Source organism: Hemibagrus wyckioides, linkage group LG15 (assembly GCF_019097595.1).
Source record: "Hemibagrus wyckioides isolate EC202008001 linkage group LG15, SWU_Hwy_1.0, whole genome shotgun sequence".
Taxonomy (NCBI): domain Eukaryota; kingdom Metazoa; phylum Chordata; class Actinopteri; order Siluriformes; family Bagridae; genus Hemibagrus; species Hemibagrus wyckioides.
The window spans coordinates 9237025-9256353 of NC_080724.1; the positions used below are offsets into that span (position 1 = coordinate 9237025).

Sequence of the window (19329 nt, forward strand, 5' to 3'; positions counted from 1 at the left end):
ACTACTACTACTAACAATCTCAGAATTTCTCAATAAAGAATCATTTCTGATTTTGACTCAATATGGCAAATTTATCTTTCAGTGAGACATCACTATAACAAAATTATGCAGACTACACTCCCAGAAATGAATGTACCAAACGTAGTGACTTAGGTGGTAGCATAATGTCTTGTTACATCTTTTGTTTGTTTTGCTCACCTTTAAAATCTAAATGAACATCCTCTGATGGACCTTGTAAGCCTTTAAGACTCTAAGGTGCTGATTTATTGTTTTTAACACTTAAAAGGCCACATACACTTACAGTAGTTAATATGTAGCACAAGCATTTCATTGTTCTGATATTAAAATAGACTTGTTGTCGTTTTTGTTTTTGAAAAAACTGCATGGTGAGTGTCCTATTTGAATTTTATTTTACATTTTATTTTAATCAAATTGAAATGATTGTACCATGATGAGGATCTAAGAGACATTTGCAACCTAACAGTTATTAAAGGATTATGGCAAGATTGGAAAGTTAAGCTTGGGCATATATGGTCATTTTTATATGACATAAACAACAAACCAATGAATGTTTGAATTTGTCAAGACAGAACTATGTTTGTCTTGTTTATGTGTGTCTAATGAGAATGTAGTGAATAAGCTTAGGGACCTGGAGAAATGTTTCTGTCTGACCCCATAACAGTCTCCAAAGAGGACCTTAAGAGGAAATGAGATAACTTGGTGAATAACAAAATCTTGCAGAGCATTGAAACTCAGATCACGTTTTTTAAATTCAGATAAAGACTCATAAAATACTGTCGAAACACTACTGAACATTTTGACATTTAACAGTTTGACAGTTATTTAATAGGGATAAATGACCATAGCGCGCCCTCTTATGGACATTGTGTGTAATGAATAGACTTGAATTTTTATTTGTAGTAATCAGTATCACAATAATCAAAATAAATAATAATAATACAAAAAAGATAAATATTTGTGTAATAGCATAACTAGGAAACAGTTAGTAGAAATATGTACTGAAAAACAGAAATGTATAGATTATAGAACGTTCATAATTTATCATTGACTGTATGTACACTGTCTCAAGACTATTAAACTTCATAAAATCAAAACTACTCTGACTTGACTTGCAGAAAGCTTGTTAAATGCCTAGTGATGAGCGTGTATCTACTATTGCACCAGTGTAGTGCAATATGTGTCCTGAAAACAGGGTTCAGTTTAGTATTGAGCCATTGACAACTCCTCAGTGTGCAATGCCTCTCCTCCGGGTCCTAATGCGCCACGTCTGCAAGGACAATAGAGAAGCGCACACCCTGCTGGTCAAAATGAGGTATTGCAAAACTGGCTAGGAATACATAGAACTATTTAAGAATTTGTGCATGTAGAATATAATTAAAATGTAAACTCAAACCAATTCGAAAACCTCTCCTATAAAAAAAAAACATGTGCTAAAAGGACTGACAACCACAAATAATGTTTAAGATTAATACAGTCAACTCCAAACATAAACATTTTTTTAGAAATATGTTTAGAAAAGTATTTAGGAAAATTTATGTTAAACACAAATCAATTGATTCACATCACCATATACTATTTGAAATAAATTGTGGAATGAATAAGTGAATGAAATATGCCTTTATGCATAATGTTTACTTATGGATATTTATGCACACATCATCACGTCATAATCACGTGAGACCATTACTATATTTGTTTGCCATTCTCAATATCTCAGATATATGATCACAAACGTTAATAATACATTTTAATAGTGTGCCATACTCCAGTGAATAAATTAGCTTTAAAAAAAGATTTTTATTTTACTTCTGAAAAGAGCTGTATCACACAAGAGCCCTAAAAGGCATACATTAGGTACATGTCTAGAATATGACTATATTTTGTTCGTAATTTCTATGGTCTGTATTTATACATGAACGATTTCTTATTCCTAGAATAATGTATTCATGGATCATTTAGAGCCAGATCACAATAAATTAAATATATACTTAAATATATTGAATATACTTAAACAATAATGAGGACCGAATGTGTGTTATAAAATGTTAAGTGAGTGAAATATATTGTATAATTAAAAGGGTTTCTGTGGGCACAGAGTTTGAGAAACCCTGGTAAAGGGCGTTAGGAGTTCTTCTTGACCTTCACACTATGGCGGTAAGGCACCAGGCATCACCCGGAGATAGTTTCCATGCGCTCGCGCTCAAGTCTCAAGAACTTACCGATATAGAAATTAACCTACATGGAAGTAATGCATGAATTAATTTATTATTATTTATTAATATTACATATATGGAGCATCCTCCATATATTATATGCAGCCGGAAATAGACGATAACCTGAAGATGCTGTGCTTGAGCTGCTGAAGATTCCGCGCGCTGTTATTGCACGGGTTGTGTTTCCTCCTTCCGCTCTCTCTCTCTCTCTCTCTCTCTCTCTCATCATCCCTCCCTGGTTGGTACCCTTTCTCTTGCACGCACGAGCATCCTCCGTCATGGCGTCTTCCAACCATGTCACCCCCACCAACTGCAGCTGGTGGCCCATTTCGGCCATAGGCGAAGATGGCAAGCTCGCGGATGGAGAGGAGAGTCACGAGCCGCCAGTGGAACACAAGCCTTTCTCTAAAGACCGCCTCGTTTTGTACCACTGGACGCAGTCTTTCAGCTCTCAAAAGGTAAACACATAGCTAGCAAAATGGAGGAGCTCTGTCTGTACATTGCATGTTATGCAGTGGGACACACAGGTTATACTGGCTTCATTTAATTCACATTCTGTTCGCTTCATTGTAGCACACAATGCTGACACATACCTGTTCAGTTTTATATAAATATATAGCTGCTGATGCTCCAGCTCAATAAAGTGTAAGCAGTGTTTATTGCTTGGATTGATTTTGGAGAATGCATAACCAATTTTGACAACTCAGACCATTGTGCATAGTCAGAGACTTAGATCTTGCTGAAGACATGAGGATGACACTCTAAATTATTCATTAAAATGAGTGAGCCTGGCTCTGAAAAAAAAAAAACTGACTGTGAGATGTATCTTGTAGTAGATGGCACTGTGAGCATGTGGCTGGAATACTACTCAGTATGTAGTATGATGCAGTCCTGGAGATTTCAGGCATCACGAAAATCTGTGAATGTCCCGATTCAGCTGATCATCCTAATATCAAGCACTGCTCTGCTGGACAGTGGCCTATGTAAAGCAGCAAAGCGTGAGGTTGAAATGGAAGTCACGACTTCACTCAAGCAAAAGACAAACAGATCTTCTCCCCCACCGACCTTACAAGCTGAGCTGCATTTATGAGGCTCAACTTTTTAATGTGTCATATCATCCTGTGCGCAGACACATTATCCAGCAAGTCAATGAAATGTCTCAATGCAGAGTTATGACTCAGATGAAACCATTAGATGATATATATAGAACATCTTTGTCAATTACATATTAATTGTAGAACAGACAAGCATTAAATCAGAATCTGGTTTCCTGTTTCTGCCTGAATTTTGTCTAAATTCCTTGTGCCTCTATATTACCTTTTCACTGATATGTTTCTAAAAATATAAGGAGCCTGTGGTGTGCTGTGCTGTCACTGCATATCCCAGGCATGGACGTTGGATCCTTACACCCTACTGATAAGGCCAGGTCTATCTACTGAGTGCTAAGTGAGGATTTATTCATTTGCTCATTTAATTAAATTACAGTCAGTAAGTCAGTCTGCATTTCTGGAAATGAGAAGGACATCCTTCAACTTGTGATTAAACTACAAACAGCATTTGTGGCTACAACTGTAGTATACACAATGCATGACATTTATATCCATTTATTTCTTTAAACAATTCAGGGCTTTTTTAATTGTACAAATATGTATATATTCCTATAAAAAATAACATAATATTTCATTATTTAAAATTTAATACTGGATGGCATGATGACTAGCATTCATGCCTCTCATGTCCATTTAGATCCCAAGCTTTTAGGTTACTGTTTTGCATGTTCTAGCTGTGTTTGTGTGGGTTTTCTCCACAATGTCTTCTATCTTCTGGAAGGTCTATTGACTACTTTAAATGACTCTTTAAGTGTGAATGAATATGCATGAAATGAAATGATGCCTTGTGATAGACTGGTGTCCCATTGGTATCCATTGACCTATTTTCATAATACGAAAAGATTTATATTATTCAGAATTCCATACAGATTAACTATACATTTATTATTTAGCAGTACTTTATTTATGTGGACTATACCACTGTTTCTTTTATGAAACCTGTACTAAAACCTTCAGTGTTCCCCAATTCTGAGCTGACCTTTTTTGTGTTAAATTTTTATAATATGAGATTTGTAACTGAAGCACCTTCCTGTAGTACTTGTCCATGATACCATGGCCAATCGGATCAGATTTGTTCTTTAACCCCCCTCTGATAGCCAACTCAGTACTTTCTGCTGATGTTGTCCCAATACTGATATTGGATATCGGCCTTGTGCTGTCTCTAGCAACAATTACTTTATCCAGAGCAACTTACAGTTGAGAGAAGAAGCAATTCAATAATACAGCGGATGCTTAAAGGCTTTACTCAAGATCCTGACAGTAATTCTCTTCTGGTTTAAATATTCAGATTGAATCTCCTAGTCTTCTGAGCATCACTGAACTTCCACAGAACACTGTCTATATTAAAAATGGTTTCATTTGCTTATATTTCTTTCACACTTCGCTAGTGACTTTTTGACAAAGCTCAGACTCAGACATCTCTCTATTAGACCTAAAGTGCAATATAGGGTATAGAATCCATTAGTTCATATCTTATGCCTTGCACTTATGGAGAGTAGGAGAGCAGGCCCTCATTTGGGATTCAGCCATTTAGCTAGGATCACCTATAACATATACACCAACTTTTTTTGCTGAAAATTTCTCGCATACCAACACCACCATTATTGGACAGTTAAGCCATTCATTGCAAATGCAATTTTATGTAGTTATTTTCTCTCTCTCTCTCTTTTTCTTTGTGTGTAAATGTTTTTGTAGGCCAAAGCAAACTAACAATTTATACTAACAATACTGAAACAAAAGTTTCAGTAACACTGGTTTTCTTTGTAGCTTTGTGCATAAGTTGACACTCATAAATGACTAACCACCTTCATATTTATGTTCAGTGACATCCGCAAAACTTCATGAAAGCTCACAGTACATTTACATTTACAGTTATTTTTATGGGATTTGGCAGATGCCCTTATACAGAGCAACTAACAGAAGCGCTCTGAAGTCTTTATCAATAAACACAAGCTCATAGTGATTCACTTGCTCAGGGTCTAAGAGTAAGTCTAAAACCCTCTTAGGGATGTTAGTATAATCTGATTTTTTGTTAAATAGTTCATGAGGTGGTAGGTCTTTAATAATTGTGACTCAGCTCTTTGGGAAACAAGGGGAAGTTCATTTCACCACCTAGGCGCCAGAACAGAGGACAGCATTAATGTATGCCTTCTTCCTACACCGAGAGATGGTGGGCTCAACTGAACAGTGTTAGAGGATCAGAGGGAGCAAGGTACAGAGTGCAGTGTGATAAGTGCTTAAAGGTAGATGGGTGCTGGTCCATTTTGGGCTTCGTCAGCAAGCATCAATGTTTTAAATCTGATGCGGGCAGCTACAGGAAGCCAGTGGATGGAGTGTTACAATTCGGTAGTGTTGGAGAAGTTGGGAAGGTTGAAAACAAGTCGTTCAGCGGCATTCTGGATTAGTTGCATTTGTTGCGTAGTGTGCAAAGGCAGACCTCCTTGGAGTGTGTTGCAATATTGAAATGGCAAGGGACAATCTGTAGAGAGAAAAGGATGAATCGTCTTCATGTTGTAAAGGATAGAAGAGATGAAGGGGAGGGGGCCTTGAGAGATTTTTTGCGAGCTTTGTGAAAGGGATGAAATCCAGCAGGCAGATTATGGGATTGCAAGACCAGATGTAGGACAGGATAGTACACAAACAGTTCAAAACAAAACAAAACTAAACAAAAAAGATCAATAAATGGTAAAAGAACGTTTAAAGGCAGCTAAATCCTCCAGTAATGCAGCTTAGCCACTGAAGCACATCGGGCATCACAAGGTTTGGCTGGCAACCAATGAACAATATGATGTTATTCCGGAGCTGACAGCCATTATAAAGACATGTTGTTCACATGCCAGCTGGGAACACTCCAGGAGCATACATTTTATATGATAAAGACTGTGACTGGTCATTGCAAATGATGTGTACACAACTGATTGAATTTCATTTTGCATAGTTTATTTAGCATAGTTTATTCTGTTGGCACTTTGACGCAACATTCAAGAGCTTGCAAGCTCACTAAAAGTAGTTTCATCTTTGAGAAAGCCTTGCACATGCAATACATTTTCCTGATTACCTTCAAACCGATATCTAGCAAGGTTCCCATTACTGAGACTCATTACATGTAAATTTACACAAACTCTAGAGCTTTTTCAGGATATAAATGTTTATTTATTTATTTTTTAAATGACTAAATTTTTACGAATGCCTCATTTCTTTTGTAAATGTGTGTGAACAATTTGAGTAAATTAGTTCATTTCAGACTCATTATATACAAATTCAAAAGAAAAAAGATCTCAGTCTAGTGACTTTTATCTGTAGGCTCTGGTGACAACTAATAATAACTGCGATCAGTTCTGGTCTGGGTTCAGGACATGCAGTACAGACAAACAGGAGCGCCTGGAGCATATAAAGTGTCACCGAAATATAATGAATGGTCTCATCCAAACCACTGAGCAGTAAATTCTGGATAGCATGCCTTTAAAACTAGGTTGTAAAAACCTGTCATTTTATGGTTTACTGAACTTTTAATTCCAAAATTTCTATAAGCTTGCCACCAAGTACAGTTGAGGTCATACGTTTACAAAAAAAAATGTTAATAGTTGAAAAGAAATGAGGGATCTTATAAATTGCAGTTTATTTTTTTTATTTAGTTCTGCCCTGAATAAACTATTTCACATAACATCTAGTCCACAAAACAAAATAATAACTGAATTTATAAAAAATGAGCCAGTTCAAAAGTTTACATCCCCACGATTCTTAATACTGTGTGCTGTTACCTGGATGATTGATGATAGTTTTTATGTTTTGGGAAAGTTCTTCAAGAGTCCCTTGTTTATCCTGAGCAGTTAAACTGCCCACACTTCTTCAGAAAAATCCTTCAGATCCTGCACATATATGATTTTGATGTATCATGTTGCTTTCTTGAACATTTGCACCTTTTGTAACAGTTGTGCATAAGTCCCTTAGCTGTCCTCAGTGTGAAGAGTTGGATCTAAAAATCATATAGTCTCTGTTAGAAAGAGGTCAAATATGCAGAAAATGGTGGAAAAGCAAAGAATGCGCAGGACCCGGAGGATTTTTTTTGAAGACCTGTGGGCAGTTTAACTGCTCAGGACAAACCAGGGACTCATGAAGAACTCTCTCAAAACATAAAAACGGTCGTCGATCATCCAGGTAACAGCACACAGTATTAAGAATCGAGGGGATGTAAACTTTTCAACTGGTTTATTTGTGTAGGATGTAAACATCTGGTATGTGAAATAGTTTATTAAAAAAAGCCCTAAATAATAAAACAAACTGCAATTTAATTTTCAGATTCAGCAAAGGCGGATCTTTTCTTGTGCATATACTATATAGTACATATCACATGATCATTGCTTTTGGTGTTTGCTAGGCATCGATTTTGTATTCTTAATTCTTCAAAAGGTTCTGATTCATTTCCTGTAATAGTTTACAGTTTTCTAGAACAGTTCTGAACAGTCTATAATATCTACAGTAACAGCTAACACTGGGACTTGGAATGGTGGAATCTCTATAACTTTGAAGTTTCCAGACACAGGAAAGTCTTCAGGCCATCAGAGGGCATCATTCTCTGTAATAAGACAAGCTGCATTTTAATTAACTTCATATGAGAGAGAGAGAGAGCGAGAGAGAGAGAGAGCGAGAGAGAGAGAGAGAGAGAGAGAGAGAGCTCTAAGTTAGATAGATGCACACTGTCCACAACATTAAATGTAATTATAAATACACCACAACACCACATTATTGATTTCCCTTTAAGAGGAAAACTCTTTGTGGTTTATAATTTTCTTATTATTTCTTAATTACACTCTAACACTACACTCATTGAAGCTTTTTGGTGACTGTGTTAGTTATTTCCAGGTTTTCTGTGAAGGACTGGAAAATCTGTAACAGAATGAAATTCAAACATATTCATATCCAGACTTGTGAAAATAATATAGACTGAAGATTCTAAGGATTTCCATACTATCTGCTCTAACATAACCTTCATGATCTTTTTAGTCATCCAGTTATATATTAAGTCACCTTTCAAAATATCAAGAAAACGACAAATATAGAAAGTCTGGAAAGTTTACTCTGTATCTTAAAAGCCACATACATATTGGACATGTGCTTGACCTGGAGTTTATTGTCTGGCAGGTGCGTCTGGTGATTAATGAGAAGGGACTGCTGTGTGAAGAGCGGGATGTGAGTCTACCTCTAACTGAGCACAAGGAGCCCTGGTTCATGAGGCTCAACCTTGGAGAGGAGGTGCCTGTCTTCATACACGGAGACACCATTGTCAGCGACTACAACCAAATCATCGAATACTTAGAGACCAACTTTGTGGGTGGTAAGTGTTAAAACTGACAGAGGTAAGATTATCAGTCACAAAGCAGACACAATGAAGTCACATGTTAGGGAATTCCATTGAGAAGCAGAAAATACAATGATGCAAGATGAACAGTGCAAATTCTGGGGTATGTACTAACACATTAAATATATAATGCATCAGAGTTCATGGCCCATGAAGGCTAGGTGAAGTAAATTAAGCAAGTTCAAGATCTGGTGGAGGAGATTTGAGAAGCTTAATGACCTAAGAAGAAAAACTGCCCTGTCCGGCTTCCACAGCTGGAAGCAGCCCAAATGCTCAGACATTGGAACAGATGAAGTAAATGTGACGTACTCTCATCTGTGTGTGTGCTGTGTCTCAAAATATTATGCTATTGTGTGTCCTTTTACTGAAGTTATTATACATTAGATGGTCAAAATCAGTGATAACCAGTGATGCACTAGGCTGAACTCACCTCCATGTGGAGCGGTTTGTGCCCTGATATGTTGTTACAGACCATAATGCTTCTACACTGTTTCTACAATAGTGTTTATAAATGCAGACAACACCCTCTTTAATAAATAACCTAACAGTGATTTTGTAGCTTTAAAAAAGTGAGGAGAACTCTGAGACTTTAAAGGATTAGGAGGCTTCCGCTGTGTGCAAGACAGCCATGCTGTCCTATGAAAGACTCTTGGGTAGGAGTTATTACTTGGTCCCTGTTGGAGACTGGTGGATGACTTATAATATAAGATACAAATCACTAGGTATTCAAATTTGGGGACTTTCTCATCTGCAGACTTTCCATTGTAAGTGGTAGTAAAGATGATGACCTGATTTTATGGTAATTAAACACTTATTGAGAGGTTGCTACCTTTGCCCCAGGCAGCAAGTAAGTCAATGTTTTCCCTGTAAAAGCTGATCAGACAATAACCCCTTGTTGTCAACAAACTTAATGACAGTGTTGTTAATGGTCACATAGCTATATTTGAACTCTTGTTGGTGTATAGTTTGGGAGGTGACCTCTGAAGACCTTAGGAGGTCTGAATCCTCTTAAAGAATATTTCACTTGTCCTAAGATTAGTGATAAACATTTATGATATGACTGTACTGAAGCTGAAATGAACAAAGAACACCCTCTTCATTTTGTTTTTTTGTGATTTGTTAAAGTGATTTGTTCAGGTGAACTCGAAGGAGCTGAATTTGGCTGTGATTGTGAACATGTGAATATTCAGTCATTCATTTATCTTCAATAATTGCTTTATCGGAGATCTGGAGCCTATCCTGGGACAGCTGGGTGCGATGTGGGAACACACCCTGGATGGCAAACACACTTTTAAATTTAGCATACCCAATCCATCTACTTTTGGGATGTGACAGAAAACAAAAGTACAGGGAGAGAAGGAGAGAACTCCATACAGTCAGTAATCCAAACTCATGATCAATCTCAGAACCTAGGAATTATAAGGCAGTATCACTATCCATGTGTGTTTACCGAAGCATGAGCAAATTCTCACACTAGCTGAAAGTTGTTCTTCCAGCACACAACCCAGTTAACATCTTAGTTGCTAAGTTAAAATAACTTAAAACAAGTGGTAATGGAGTGAAACCCATCCTTTGCAGTCATGTAGGTTTCACAGACTAACAATCAATCCTGATGTAGGAGGGGAACCATTGTGTTGCTGTACTCTGAGGCTGCTTTGCGTCACATCTTACCCCAAACCTGATGGAGACGTGCAGGTGCAGGGTTGAGGCTGATTAGTCAGCAGGCTGGAGGAGAGCCAGGCTGCTCTCATCCACTGTCCCTAATGCATTAAGATGGTGCAGACAGAGTGGGATATGTGTGGCCTGTCTTTCTTTTTCAGTTCTATCTACAAAGCCTTCTTTATTTCTTTAGGACAGCTGTGTTGAGACAAAACAAATGACTTTAATCAAGAGTTGGCTGCTTCTTCTACTTTATTCTGGAAATTGTACTTAATGGGTCAATGCAGCTTGTGCACACATGGTTGAACTAAGCCATGTTATTTCATAAAAAACGAATTAACTACCATCTGCGAAGTATCGAATCATCTCTTTAAAGGGAGAAGTCTCCTAAAGGAACTGAAATCAGACTTATAGTTAGATATTTTCAGCAGTCTGTATAATAAGGAGGTGGCATGGTGGGTAGAAGGTTTGTCTCACACCTTCAGGGTTGAGGGTTTGTAAACAGTGTAAAGACTGGATGGATAGATAGTAAGATGCCCTGTATGTACGTGTATTTTGCTACAGATACAGTTGCCCAGCTTATTCCAGATGAAGGCACTCCCATACATGCTCGTGTCAAGCAATATCGAGAGCTTCTGGATGGCCTGCCCATGGACGCCTACACGCATGGCTGCATCCTACACCCTGAGCTCACCACTGACTCCATGATCCCAAAGTATGCCACTGCTGAAATACGTAGTAAGTGATGCCACAATTCAGTGCTTTCTGTTGAAACTGCTACACTGCAGACTGATTTCTTTGGAGTGATTTTGATCTGTTTGTGTTTGTTTGATATTGACACAAATCTGTAGTTAAAGAGCATGTGTTATGGCATTGGTTTCAACCAGTTTCTCAACTTGAAAATAAACACATGCCTCACCTTCAAATGGAGAACTGCCTCAAGTGTTGACCTTTCAATGGCAGTGAGACTAGCTGATTTACAGCAAGGTCCGTTATTGGATCAAGTGTAGATCTTGCATTGGCAAGAACCCCAGCTGCGGAAGAATGCTAGCTGGTGTATGCAAAGGCCCCTGTTATTGGATACGGCTTATTCATTCTGAACCGCATTGCACATGCATTATACAATAAAACAGACCAGTAAATCAAGCCAGTAGACCTCATCCAGCCTGAAGCCTTGTTATGGATTTAATGAGTACAGGAAAATCCTGCATAAACCCTGATAAATCTCTTTTATTGAAAATGTGTGTGAAACCTCCTTTGTCGGGTGATGTTTATATCAGTTTGAATTTCAAGCAAACAAATCTCATTACAACTTAATTAGCTGCCATATCTGTTTACAATTTTTGATGAAAACTATCCAGACATTTGGCCAAATAACTCATAATCATAGACTACCTTATTCTTATTCCAAAGGGGAATATTACCACTTTTTCCAAGTTGTGCCCCCCCCCCCCCAAACATTCTGATTACTCTTTTGTTTCTCCTATAACAATTTTAAAAGCAAGCACTGATATCATGATCTATATGATCTATATTTATCATGATCTATATGACCCTGGTTTGTGACCACTGATCAAAGTTCTTTCTATTATCCTACTCTTCCAGGACACTTGGCCAATGCAGCATCTGAACTCATGAAGCTGGACCATGAGGAGCCACAGCTGACAGAGCCATACCTTTCAAAGCAGAAAAAACTCATGGTAAAATGGCATGAAATTGGGTTCACAATTCCTTGCTTAGAATTTGTTTGTTGTGTAATTATTAATCAAAACATGGGCTGTCATTTGGGTTTGAATAAGAAGCTTTATTTATTTAGCAAAGGACATGATATTTCACCGTTTATCCATTAATGGATAATGTTAGTGTTATGGCAGCTAAAAAAATGTTATTTCCTTTCTACTGAAGTTTATAAGACAAAAATTCAGCTTGTGATATCAAGATGATTGTCGCATGATGACAAGGTTTACAGTTAGAGCACTGACACTAAAAATGTAGCTGCAACATATCAGAAACTACACACATCTCCATGTAAGATGTTACTATAGAAAGAATAACATAGAAGTAATACATTAATATAAACTTGTTATAGAAAAAAAAAAGATACTGAAATATCTGGACTGCACCTGCCAGTATGTTTCTAATGTATTTGTATATGTATTTAATAACTCTAAAGCATAACTGAGAGGAAATGGCTTCTTGCAAGAGTCTCTGGTATGGGGTATCACATCATTTCACAGTTCTGTCTTGTTCTACCAGGCGAAGATATTGGACCATGACAACGTGAACTACCTGAAGAAGATCCTTGTTGAGTTAGCAATGGTACTAGACCAGGTAGAGGCAGAACTGGAAAAGAGGAAACTGGAATATCAAGGCAAGTTCTTTTTTGTTCTTTATTTCTTACACTCGGGGGTGTCAAACTTATTTTAGGTGACATTACACTTAGTCCAATGTCAAGTCTGAATCAGGTTAGTGAACAATAACACAAACAACTGTTCTTTATCTGATAGATCCATTCTTAATGCATAAATGGATTGAATGTTACATCACCTATAAAATAGACTACAATTCCTAATCTACAACACAAAGTTTAAATCATACAGTGGCTTGCATAAATGTACACCCTTAAAAAATTTCCAGTATTTTATTTGGTTTTATTTTTGTATTTTCCTTTGTAATGTTCCAACTGTCATGGACTTGGGACTATATTTTTCATTTTTCACTTGCCGTTTATCTTTTGCCAGTGTAGCTGGCTTTATGGCCCTTAGTTTAATGTCTTACATTACACCCTGGTGGAATTACACAGGTTAGCTCTTTTTTTCTAATTCACTTATAATCCCTGAGATGATTTAAAATAAAAGAACACAGTCACTAAATTTGGTCAGTTGGATTAGAACCTTTATCATGTTGCAGGTTATGTTTGACAACCCTGATATTAATATTATAGGCTTAAGTGCTCAGGTCGACTTGCTTTGGCATCATTATGGTTTTTAATGCTAGCCTCAGAACCAGTGCGCTCTATACAGTTGTGCAATAAATTTATTGTTGTTTGAATGTTTGTGCAGGATTTATCAAAATGGTTCCCAAAGGCAAAATAACGGACAGCCTTAGGATCGCTGTGGGAAGCGTTTGTGTTTACTGATAATGGCACTGGTCTCTTATCTAGTGTCTGATAAAGGCATAAAGTAGGCACAATTTCAGTTTTCAGAATGGCTTACTGTTCAGAAAAACCACAGAAATTGTTCTGAATTTTGAGTTCTTGGATTTCAATCTTACATAAAGTACTACTATTACTGAATATTAGTAGGCTTGTGCGATATAACAATACTATCATCATCCTTACATAATGTTATATTGCCATGATATCCAGTGACGTTGATCCCCAATTAGATATTTCCAGACCTGCAAACAGTTTCACATTTTTCATGCACTAGAATATTACTCAGAAACCACTCAGTAATACACAAAAAGTCTTTTTCTCCCCTATAAAACTTTCACATGTGAATCTGGAATGATTAAATGACACTTTATAGCATTTATTTGACTTCCAGACTCTTCTGCTCAAGTCTGTGTGTAGCAGAAGAATAGTGAAGATGTCAGCCATGTGGACATTAGATATCGTTTATAAAAGTGTTTTCACATTTGCCACAGTTCCCTAGTGCACAGTTAATAATATTATTACACACTCCTGTATTCTCCTTTAACCTGAATAGGTGGAAATACTCAGGAGTCCTTTGTTGGATGGTTCTGGATGATTAAGTTGTTCATTAAAATGAAAAATCATGAACAGGGAAACATCAGTACCGCATAAGCCTATACTACAACTCAACACTGACTAATAACCCTGCTTCTCTGCTAACAGGTCAAAAGCACGAGTTGTGGCTTTGTGGACCTGACTTTACGCTAGCTGATATATATCTTGGAGCCACGTTGCACAGGCTCAAGTTCTTGGGACTTTCAAAGAAGTACTGGGAGGACGGAAGCAGACCCAACCTCCAGTCATTTTTTGAGCGTGTGCAGAAGCGCTACGCTTTCCGCAAGGTGTTGGGAGACATCCACACCACCTTACTGTCAGCGGTTCTCCCCAACGCGTTCCGAATGGTAAAAAAGAAGCCCCCATCCTTCTTTGGGGCTTCCTTCTTAATGGGTTCTTTAGGTGGGATGGGCTATTTTGCCTACTGGTTTTTAAAAAAGAAATACATGTAGTAAATACTCTAATACTGTGTTCTGTGTCTGTGAATTTGTGTGAGGCTGCAACTTTTCTGTACCAGATGTTGTGCAACAGCTGGAAATATGATGCTGTGCAGAGAAAAAACCCTATTATCTGAGTGAACGGATTAAATAAGAACATTCCATGACGAGGAATTCTTCTTATCAACACATTTTCTGGTAATCAATGCCTTCATTTGTTTCTTTTTTTTTATATCGATTCCCCTATGGTTTACAAAATGCCTTTAATTTCATTTGCTTACTGTCCGATTCTAGTCAGTGCAACGAAACGTCTCGATCTAAATTAAAAGCACTACAAATTCCTCCACGTGGTATGTGTTGGCATTACACGCGTACTTATTATAGCATGACCTATAACGATGCCCGCCTCTAACGCTCTAGTAGGAGTATCTCGTGTTCGAGGCATTCACCTTTTGCCCTTTAATCTACTTTTCATTTACGGGTTTCCAGTCGAACCCTGATCATGATTGAGATGCTAGATAAAATATTTTAGCTGCAGCCTAATACTGCCAAACATATATGAAATGACTATTTATTCACTCACTCTGTGTAGATTACAGCACATTCACAAACAGCACATGGGCATGTAAAGGTTTTTGTTTGTTTGTTTGTTTGTAGAATGTACCTCACCAGCATTAAGCACCCAAATAAGTGGACCCTGATGGCTTACATTATACTCAGATATCATTTTGCCTATTTTCAGACAATAAAAATGGGATATCGGTAGGCAAGTGATTACAGCTTGTAAATCTTTCCACGTATGGTTTGTATCTAGGTGGTTGAAACTAGATAAAGCAGCTCTAGTGTATTTCCAACTTGGTTCACTATTATGATCTGCATGGGTTAAATCAGGTATGCTAGAGCAAGATACAATGAAATATGCAGTACTGTGACTCTCCAAAGATCAACACATTCAACCAGAGAATCAGAATATCACTCATTATAGTTAAATAAACTCATATCGCATTCGCACGTGGTCATATACTGAGCAAACGCACAATAGACACAGTTCAGCATTAAGAATTTACACAGTTTCATTGTGCCATTAGCTGTTGAGCGTTTTTTTCAGTTATGTGTTTCTGTTTCTCTAACATCATTAAGAAATTGGGTTTGTGTCCATGACAGAAGAGGTGAAAATTTGACACCATGCCGATCAGTGACACGAAAAAATCAAATCCTTCTGAAACACATGGATTTTAACCCAACACAAATTGACTGTCCTATTCACCAGAGCATTTTAGTTCCTGGAGATAAAAATAAATGCTTTAAAAAAAAAGGTGATTTTCTGAGAACGTGCTTAAATGGATTTGTCAGGAGAAAGGTGAGTGTACAACTGACACTGTACACTATGGAGTAAAAGCCTAGCAATATACACCGCCTTACAAGTCATAAATGAATGTGTTAATGCATCCAAGCTGAGAAAACAATAAGAGGTTTTGTTAATTCTGGTGTTATTCACTGGAAAAAACAAATCAGTCTCCCCTTAAAAATCTTCAGAAATAAATATTGTGTTTTCACTGTGGCCATTACAGTTCACAAGAGATGTTTTTTTTTTTGTTTGTTTGTTTATTTATTTATGTAATTATTTATTTTTTATATTGATAAGATATGCATTTATGGTGCTTTTTATGATGTTTGTTCATAAGCCATAATTTGTTTAGTTGCCATGGATTACAATAAATGAAAATGCTTAACAGAAACCTTTATTAATCTTGTCTTACTTATGAAAAGCTTAGCACACGGGATAGCAGTGTGATAAGCAAATGCGAGAAAAATCACCAGTCAAAAAAAAAGGGGCACTTAAAAATAGTGGGGTTTCGATGTGAGGATTGGCTCAGCACTTTGTATGCGAATGTTTAAAACTTTACGATATCATGCTTTTGTTTGGTTCTAAGCATGCTTTGCTTGAACAAATACAAACAAAAAAAAATGTGGCAGGGCCGACTATCGTGGACCTTTGAGTACCTGTGTTTAACAACATTTCAATGTTTTAACCAGTTAAAATAAATTTTCTTACTCATATACCTAATAGTTTATGCCCATCTCTACCAAGGAAGCTGAGTCAGAATAGATATTTATAAAACCACAAACTAAACAATAAATATTCAATTTACTGACATTATTTATTCACTTAGAAAATTGTAACTGGGCTTTAAAAACACTAAAGTGAGCAACCATGTAACATCATCTTTGGTCTGCTTTACCACTGAACATGTTGCAAATATTGTCTGCCATAGTAGTCATTTCAGAAAAGTCTTGACAAGTTTGTCTTGACAAAGTAGTTCACTTTATGATCTTTCTGGAAATCCTCTCATCCTCCTGATTAAATCTCACCCTCTCCTTTGGTCCCATCAAGTCTCAGGTCTGCATCATTCCTCCCCAGAGTGAAGAGGCTCACAGCAGCCAGCAAGGCGGCTAGCATCATTCCAGCACAGCCAGCGAACATGTGCCTGGTGCCACTACCTGCCTCACCTGCACCAGCACCGGACACCTCGCCGTGTAGCGCTAGCAAGCTCAAGCATGCCAGCAAGTTGAGCGGCAGACGAAAGCAGGACAAAACCGCAGCCCTGCGCTCCACGGGGATCACTCGGCCCTGAAGGAAGCTCACAGCAGGGAAGTAGAAGCCACACGCCAACTCCAGCAGCAGGAAAGCCAGGAACGATTCCCTAGGTTTTGGCTGGCCTGGTGCCGTCGAAAACGTCAGCATAAAGAAAGAGAAGAAGGCAAGCAACGTGGCCAAGCCCAGCAGGTGGGCCGGCTGGAGCCGGTAACGGGCTGATGTGGCCAAACGGAAGAGTGATGATCCTGCCATGCTGGCTGCCATTAGACAGGAGAAGACAATGCCGAGTGGTGGGCCCTGTGGCTCCAGCACTGGTGTCCACAGAAATATGAAAACATAGAGAACGCTCTCAAAAAGGGCCTGCACACCACCCAGGAGTACTACACGACGCTCTGAGAACAGAAAGCGCACACCTTCCAGACAGGCTCGCCGGAATCGAGCCTGAGGGGCACTCTGAAGGCCGAGATTAGCACTACTTCTGTCTCTTTGGCCTCCTCGCTCTTGCTTTTCCTCATTTCCCCAATCGGAAAATACCATCCAAGCACATGCAGCCAGGCTTGGAATGGCAAGCAGGAAAGGAGCTACAGGTCCCAGCTCCAACCATTCTGCAAACAGGTTTGCCACGAGCCCAGCAGCCACAGCCAGTCCGTGATTCCAGTCCGCAGCTTTGCTGAACGTCACAGGGATCCATTCTTTGGGGAAATCATGCACATCAACATGGCAGTGCACATACCAGGACTCGAAGGCTGTACTGAGCAGGGAAGTGGAGAGTCCGCCCAGCACACGACCCAGGATGAGCACAAAGTAGTCCTGAGACAGTTTGGTGAGGCAGCACACGGAGTAGGACACGCAAAAAAGGAGGCATGTCTGCCTTCGGCCCAGGACCTGTGTCAGCCAGCCAGCCACAGGAGCAAACAGCACGCATGAAGCCAGACCACAGACATACAAGATGGCAATTTGGGACTCCAGGAAGCTGTAATGCTGGTAGAGCTTGTAAAGGTATGGCCCCTGCAGCCAGTCAGCCCACAGAGCCAGCAGGTATGTTTTTAAGAAGAGCTTCTGGAAGGAGAGGAAAGCTGGGTTGGCCACAGTCGCCTGAGTGGACTGCTGAGAAGCAATGCGCCGTGCTGCAAGCTCCAGACACACACACAGGACCACCAGGGCCACAAATGCAAGATATGCAGTCACAAACATGGCACTCCACGGTCAGCTTTCAGGTGGCCTGGTAATATAGATCTGCCCAGATGTGGATTCACAATTCTTCTTCTTCTTCTTCCTCAGAATTTCACTTCATTGTTATATTTTGGAGAGGCTATAAAAAAAAATGAGGTGCAGAATATGAACGAATTGCAACAGAAACACAGTGAAATAAGTAATGAATATGAAAAATATAATACTGATACGTGGGCACATGGTAGACATCTGTCGCACAACTGTAAGCTAACTTTAGTACCTTAAAGCTCACTTTGATATTAAAGAACAATGGCTGGTCCAAAAGGCTCTATTTCTATACAAGTGCACTATAAAGATGATGAAACAACGTCTTCTATGCCATACTAAGTACATTATATGACCAGAATATTCAGCCTAGGTTAGTTCAATTCAGTTCAAATTAGTGAACTAATTCAGCTACGATTGCAAACTAGCAAGTTAGCTTGGCACAGTTAGCGTGTTGTAATTGTAGTTAAACGCTGTTACTAAATGTAGTTTCTAATTTTCTGGTGTTTGCCATACCTGGACAGCTTTACTGTAGACCTTCATATCGAGACACTTCTTCCAGACTCTCATATTACGGGTTTATTTAGGAGTCTTGGAATCATCATCGTTTTCACAACCGTTTCTGTGAACACTTCCTGGTTCCGGGTAGCAACGTCATCAGACGTGACGTAGCCATGTCGCACTGATACTCTTTCGGAAGGAGACGAGTGATATTAAAATTATGATGTACATTTCAAGCTTATTTTAAATTGTATTCCACAAACAGTGTTATTTGACTGTATTTTCTTCAATACGTTTAGTTAACCTAATATTTACAAGTTGGCGCAAGTGTTTTTTTAGTGGAGTTTCCAGTAGGCAATTTAGTCAGTTTGCCTCTTTTTTTGCATACTATATCTGTATTGCTTAGAATTAGGTGTGCCTTAAAGTGTTGACACTTTTGAACAGCTCAAAAATATCCCATAG

The 19329-nt window shown here is 38.4% G+C and overlaps 2 protein-coding genes across 2 annotated transcripts; one reads left to right on the top strand and one right to left on the bottom strand.

Annotated features, from left to right (window-relative positions):
- The first annotated feature begins 2378 nt into the window (after nt 1-2378).
- gdap1l1 (ganglioside induced differentiation associated protein 1-like 1) lies at nt 2379-16549 on the top strand. The gene is made up of 6 exons (XM_058410303.1): nt 2379-2692; nt 8486-8678; nt 10926-11099; nt 11967-12061; nt 12618-12732; nt 14221-16549. The coding sequence occupies exons 1-6, from the start codon at nt 2513-2515 to the stop codon at nt 14562-14564; spliced, it is 1101 nt and encodes a 366-aa protein (XP_058266286.1). The 5' UTR covers nt 2379-2512; the 3' UTR covers nt 14565-16549.
- Nucleotides 16550-16692: 143 nt separating this feature from the next.
- Nucleotides 16693-19020, bottom strand: mfsd5 (major facilitator superfamily domain containing 5). Its single transcript, XM_058410302.1, has 2 exons — nt 18883-19020; nt 16693-18460 (listed from the first exon to the last, which is right to left on the bottom strand). The coding sequence occupies exon 2, from the start codon at nt 18340-18342 to the stop codon at nt 16912-16914; it is 1431 nt and encodes a 476-aa protein (XP_058266285.1). The 5' UTR covers nt 18343-18460; nt 18883-19020; the 3' UTR covers nt 16693-16911.
- Between the last annotated feature and the right edge of the window lie 309 nt (nt 19021-19329).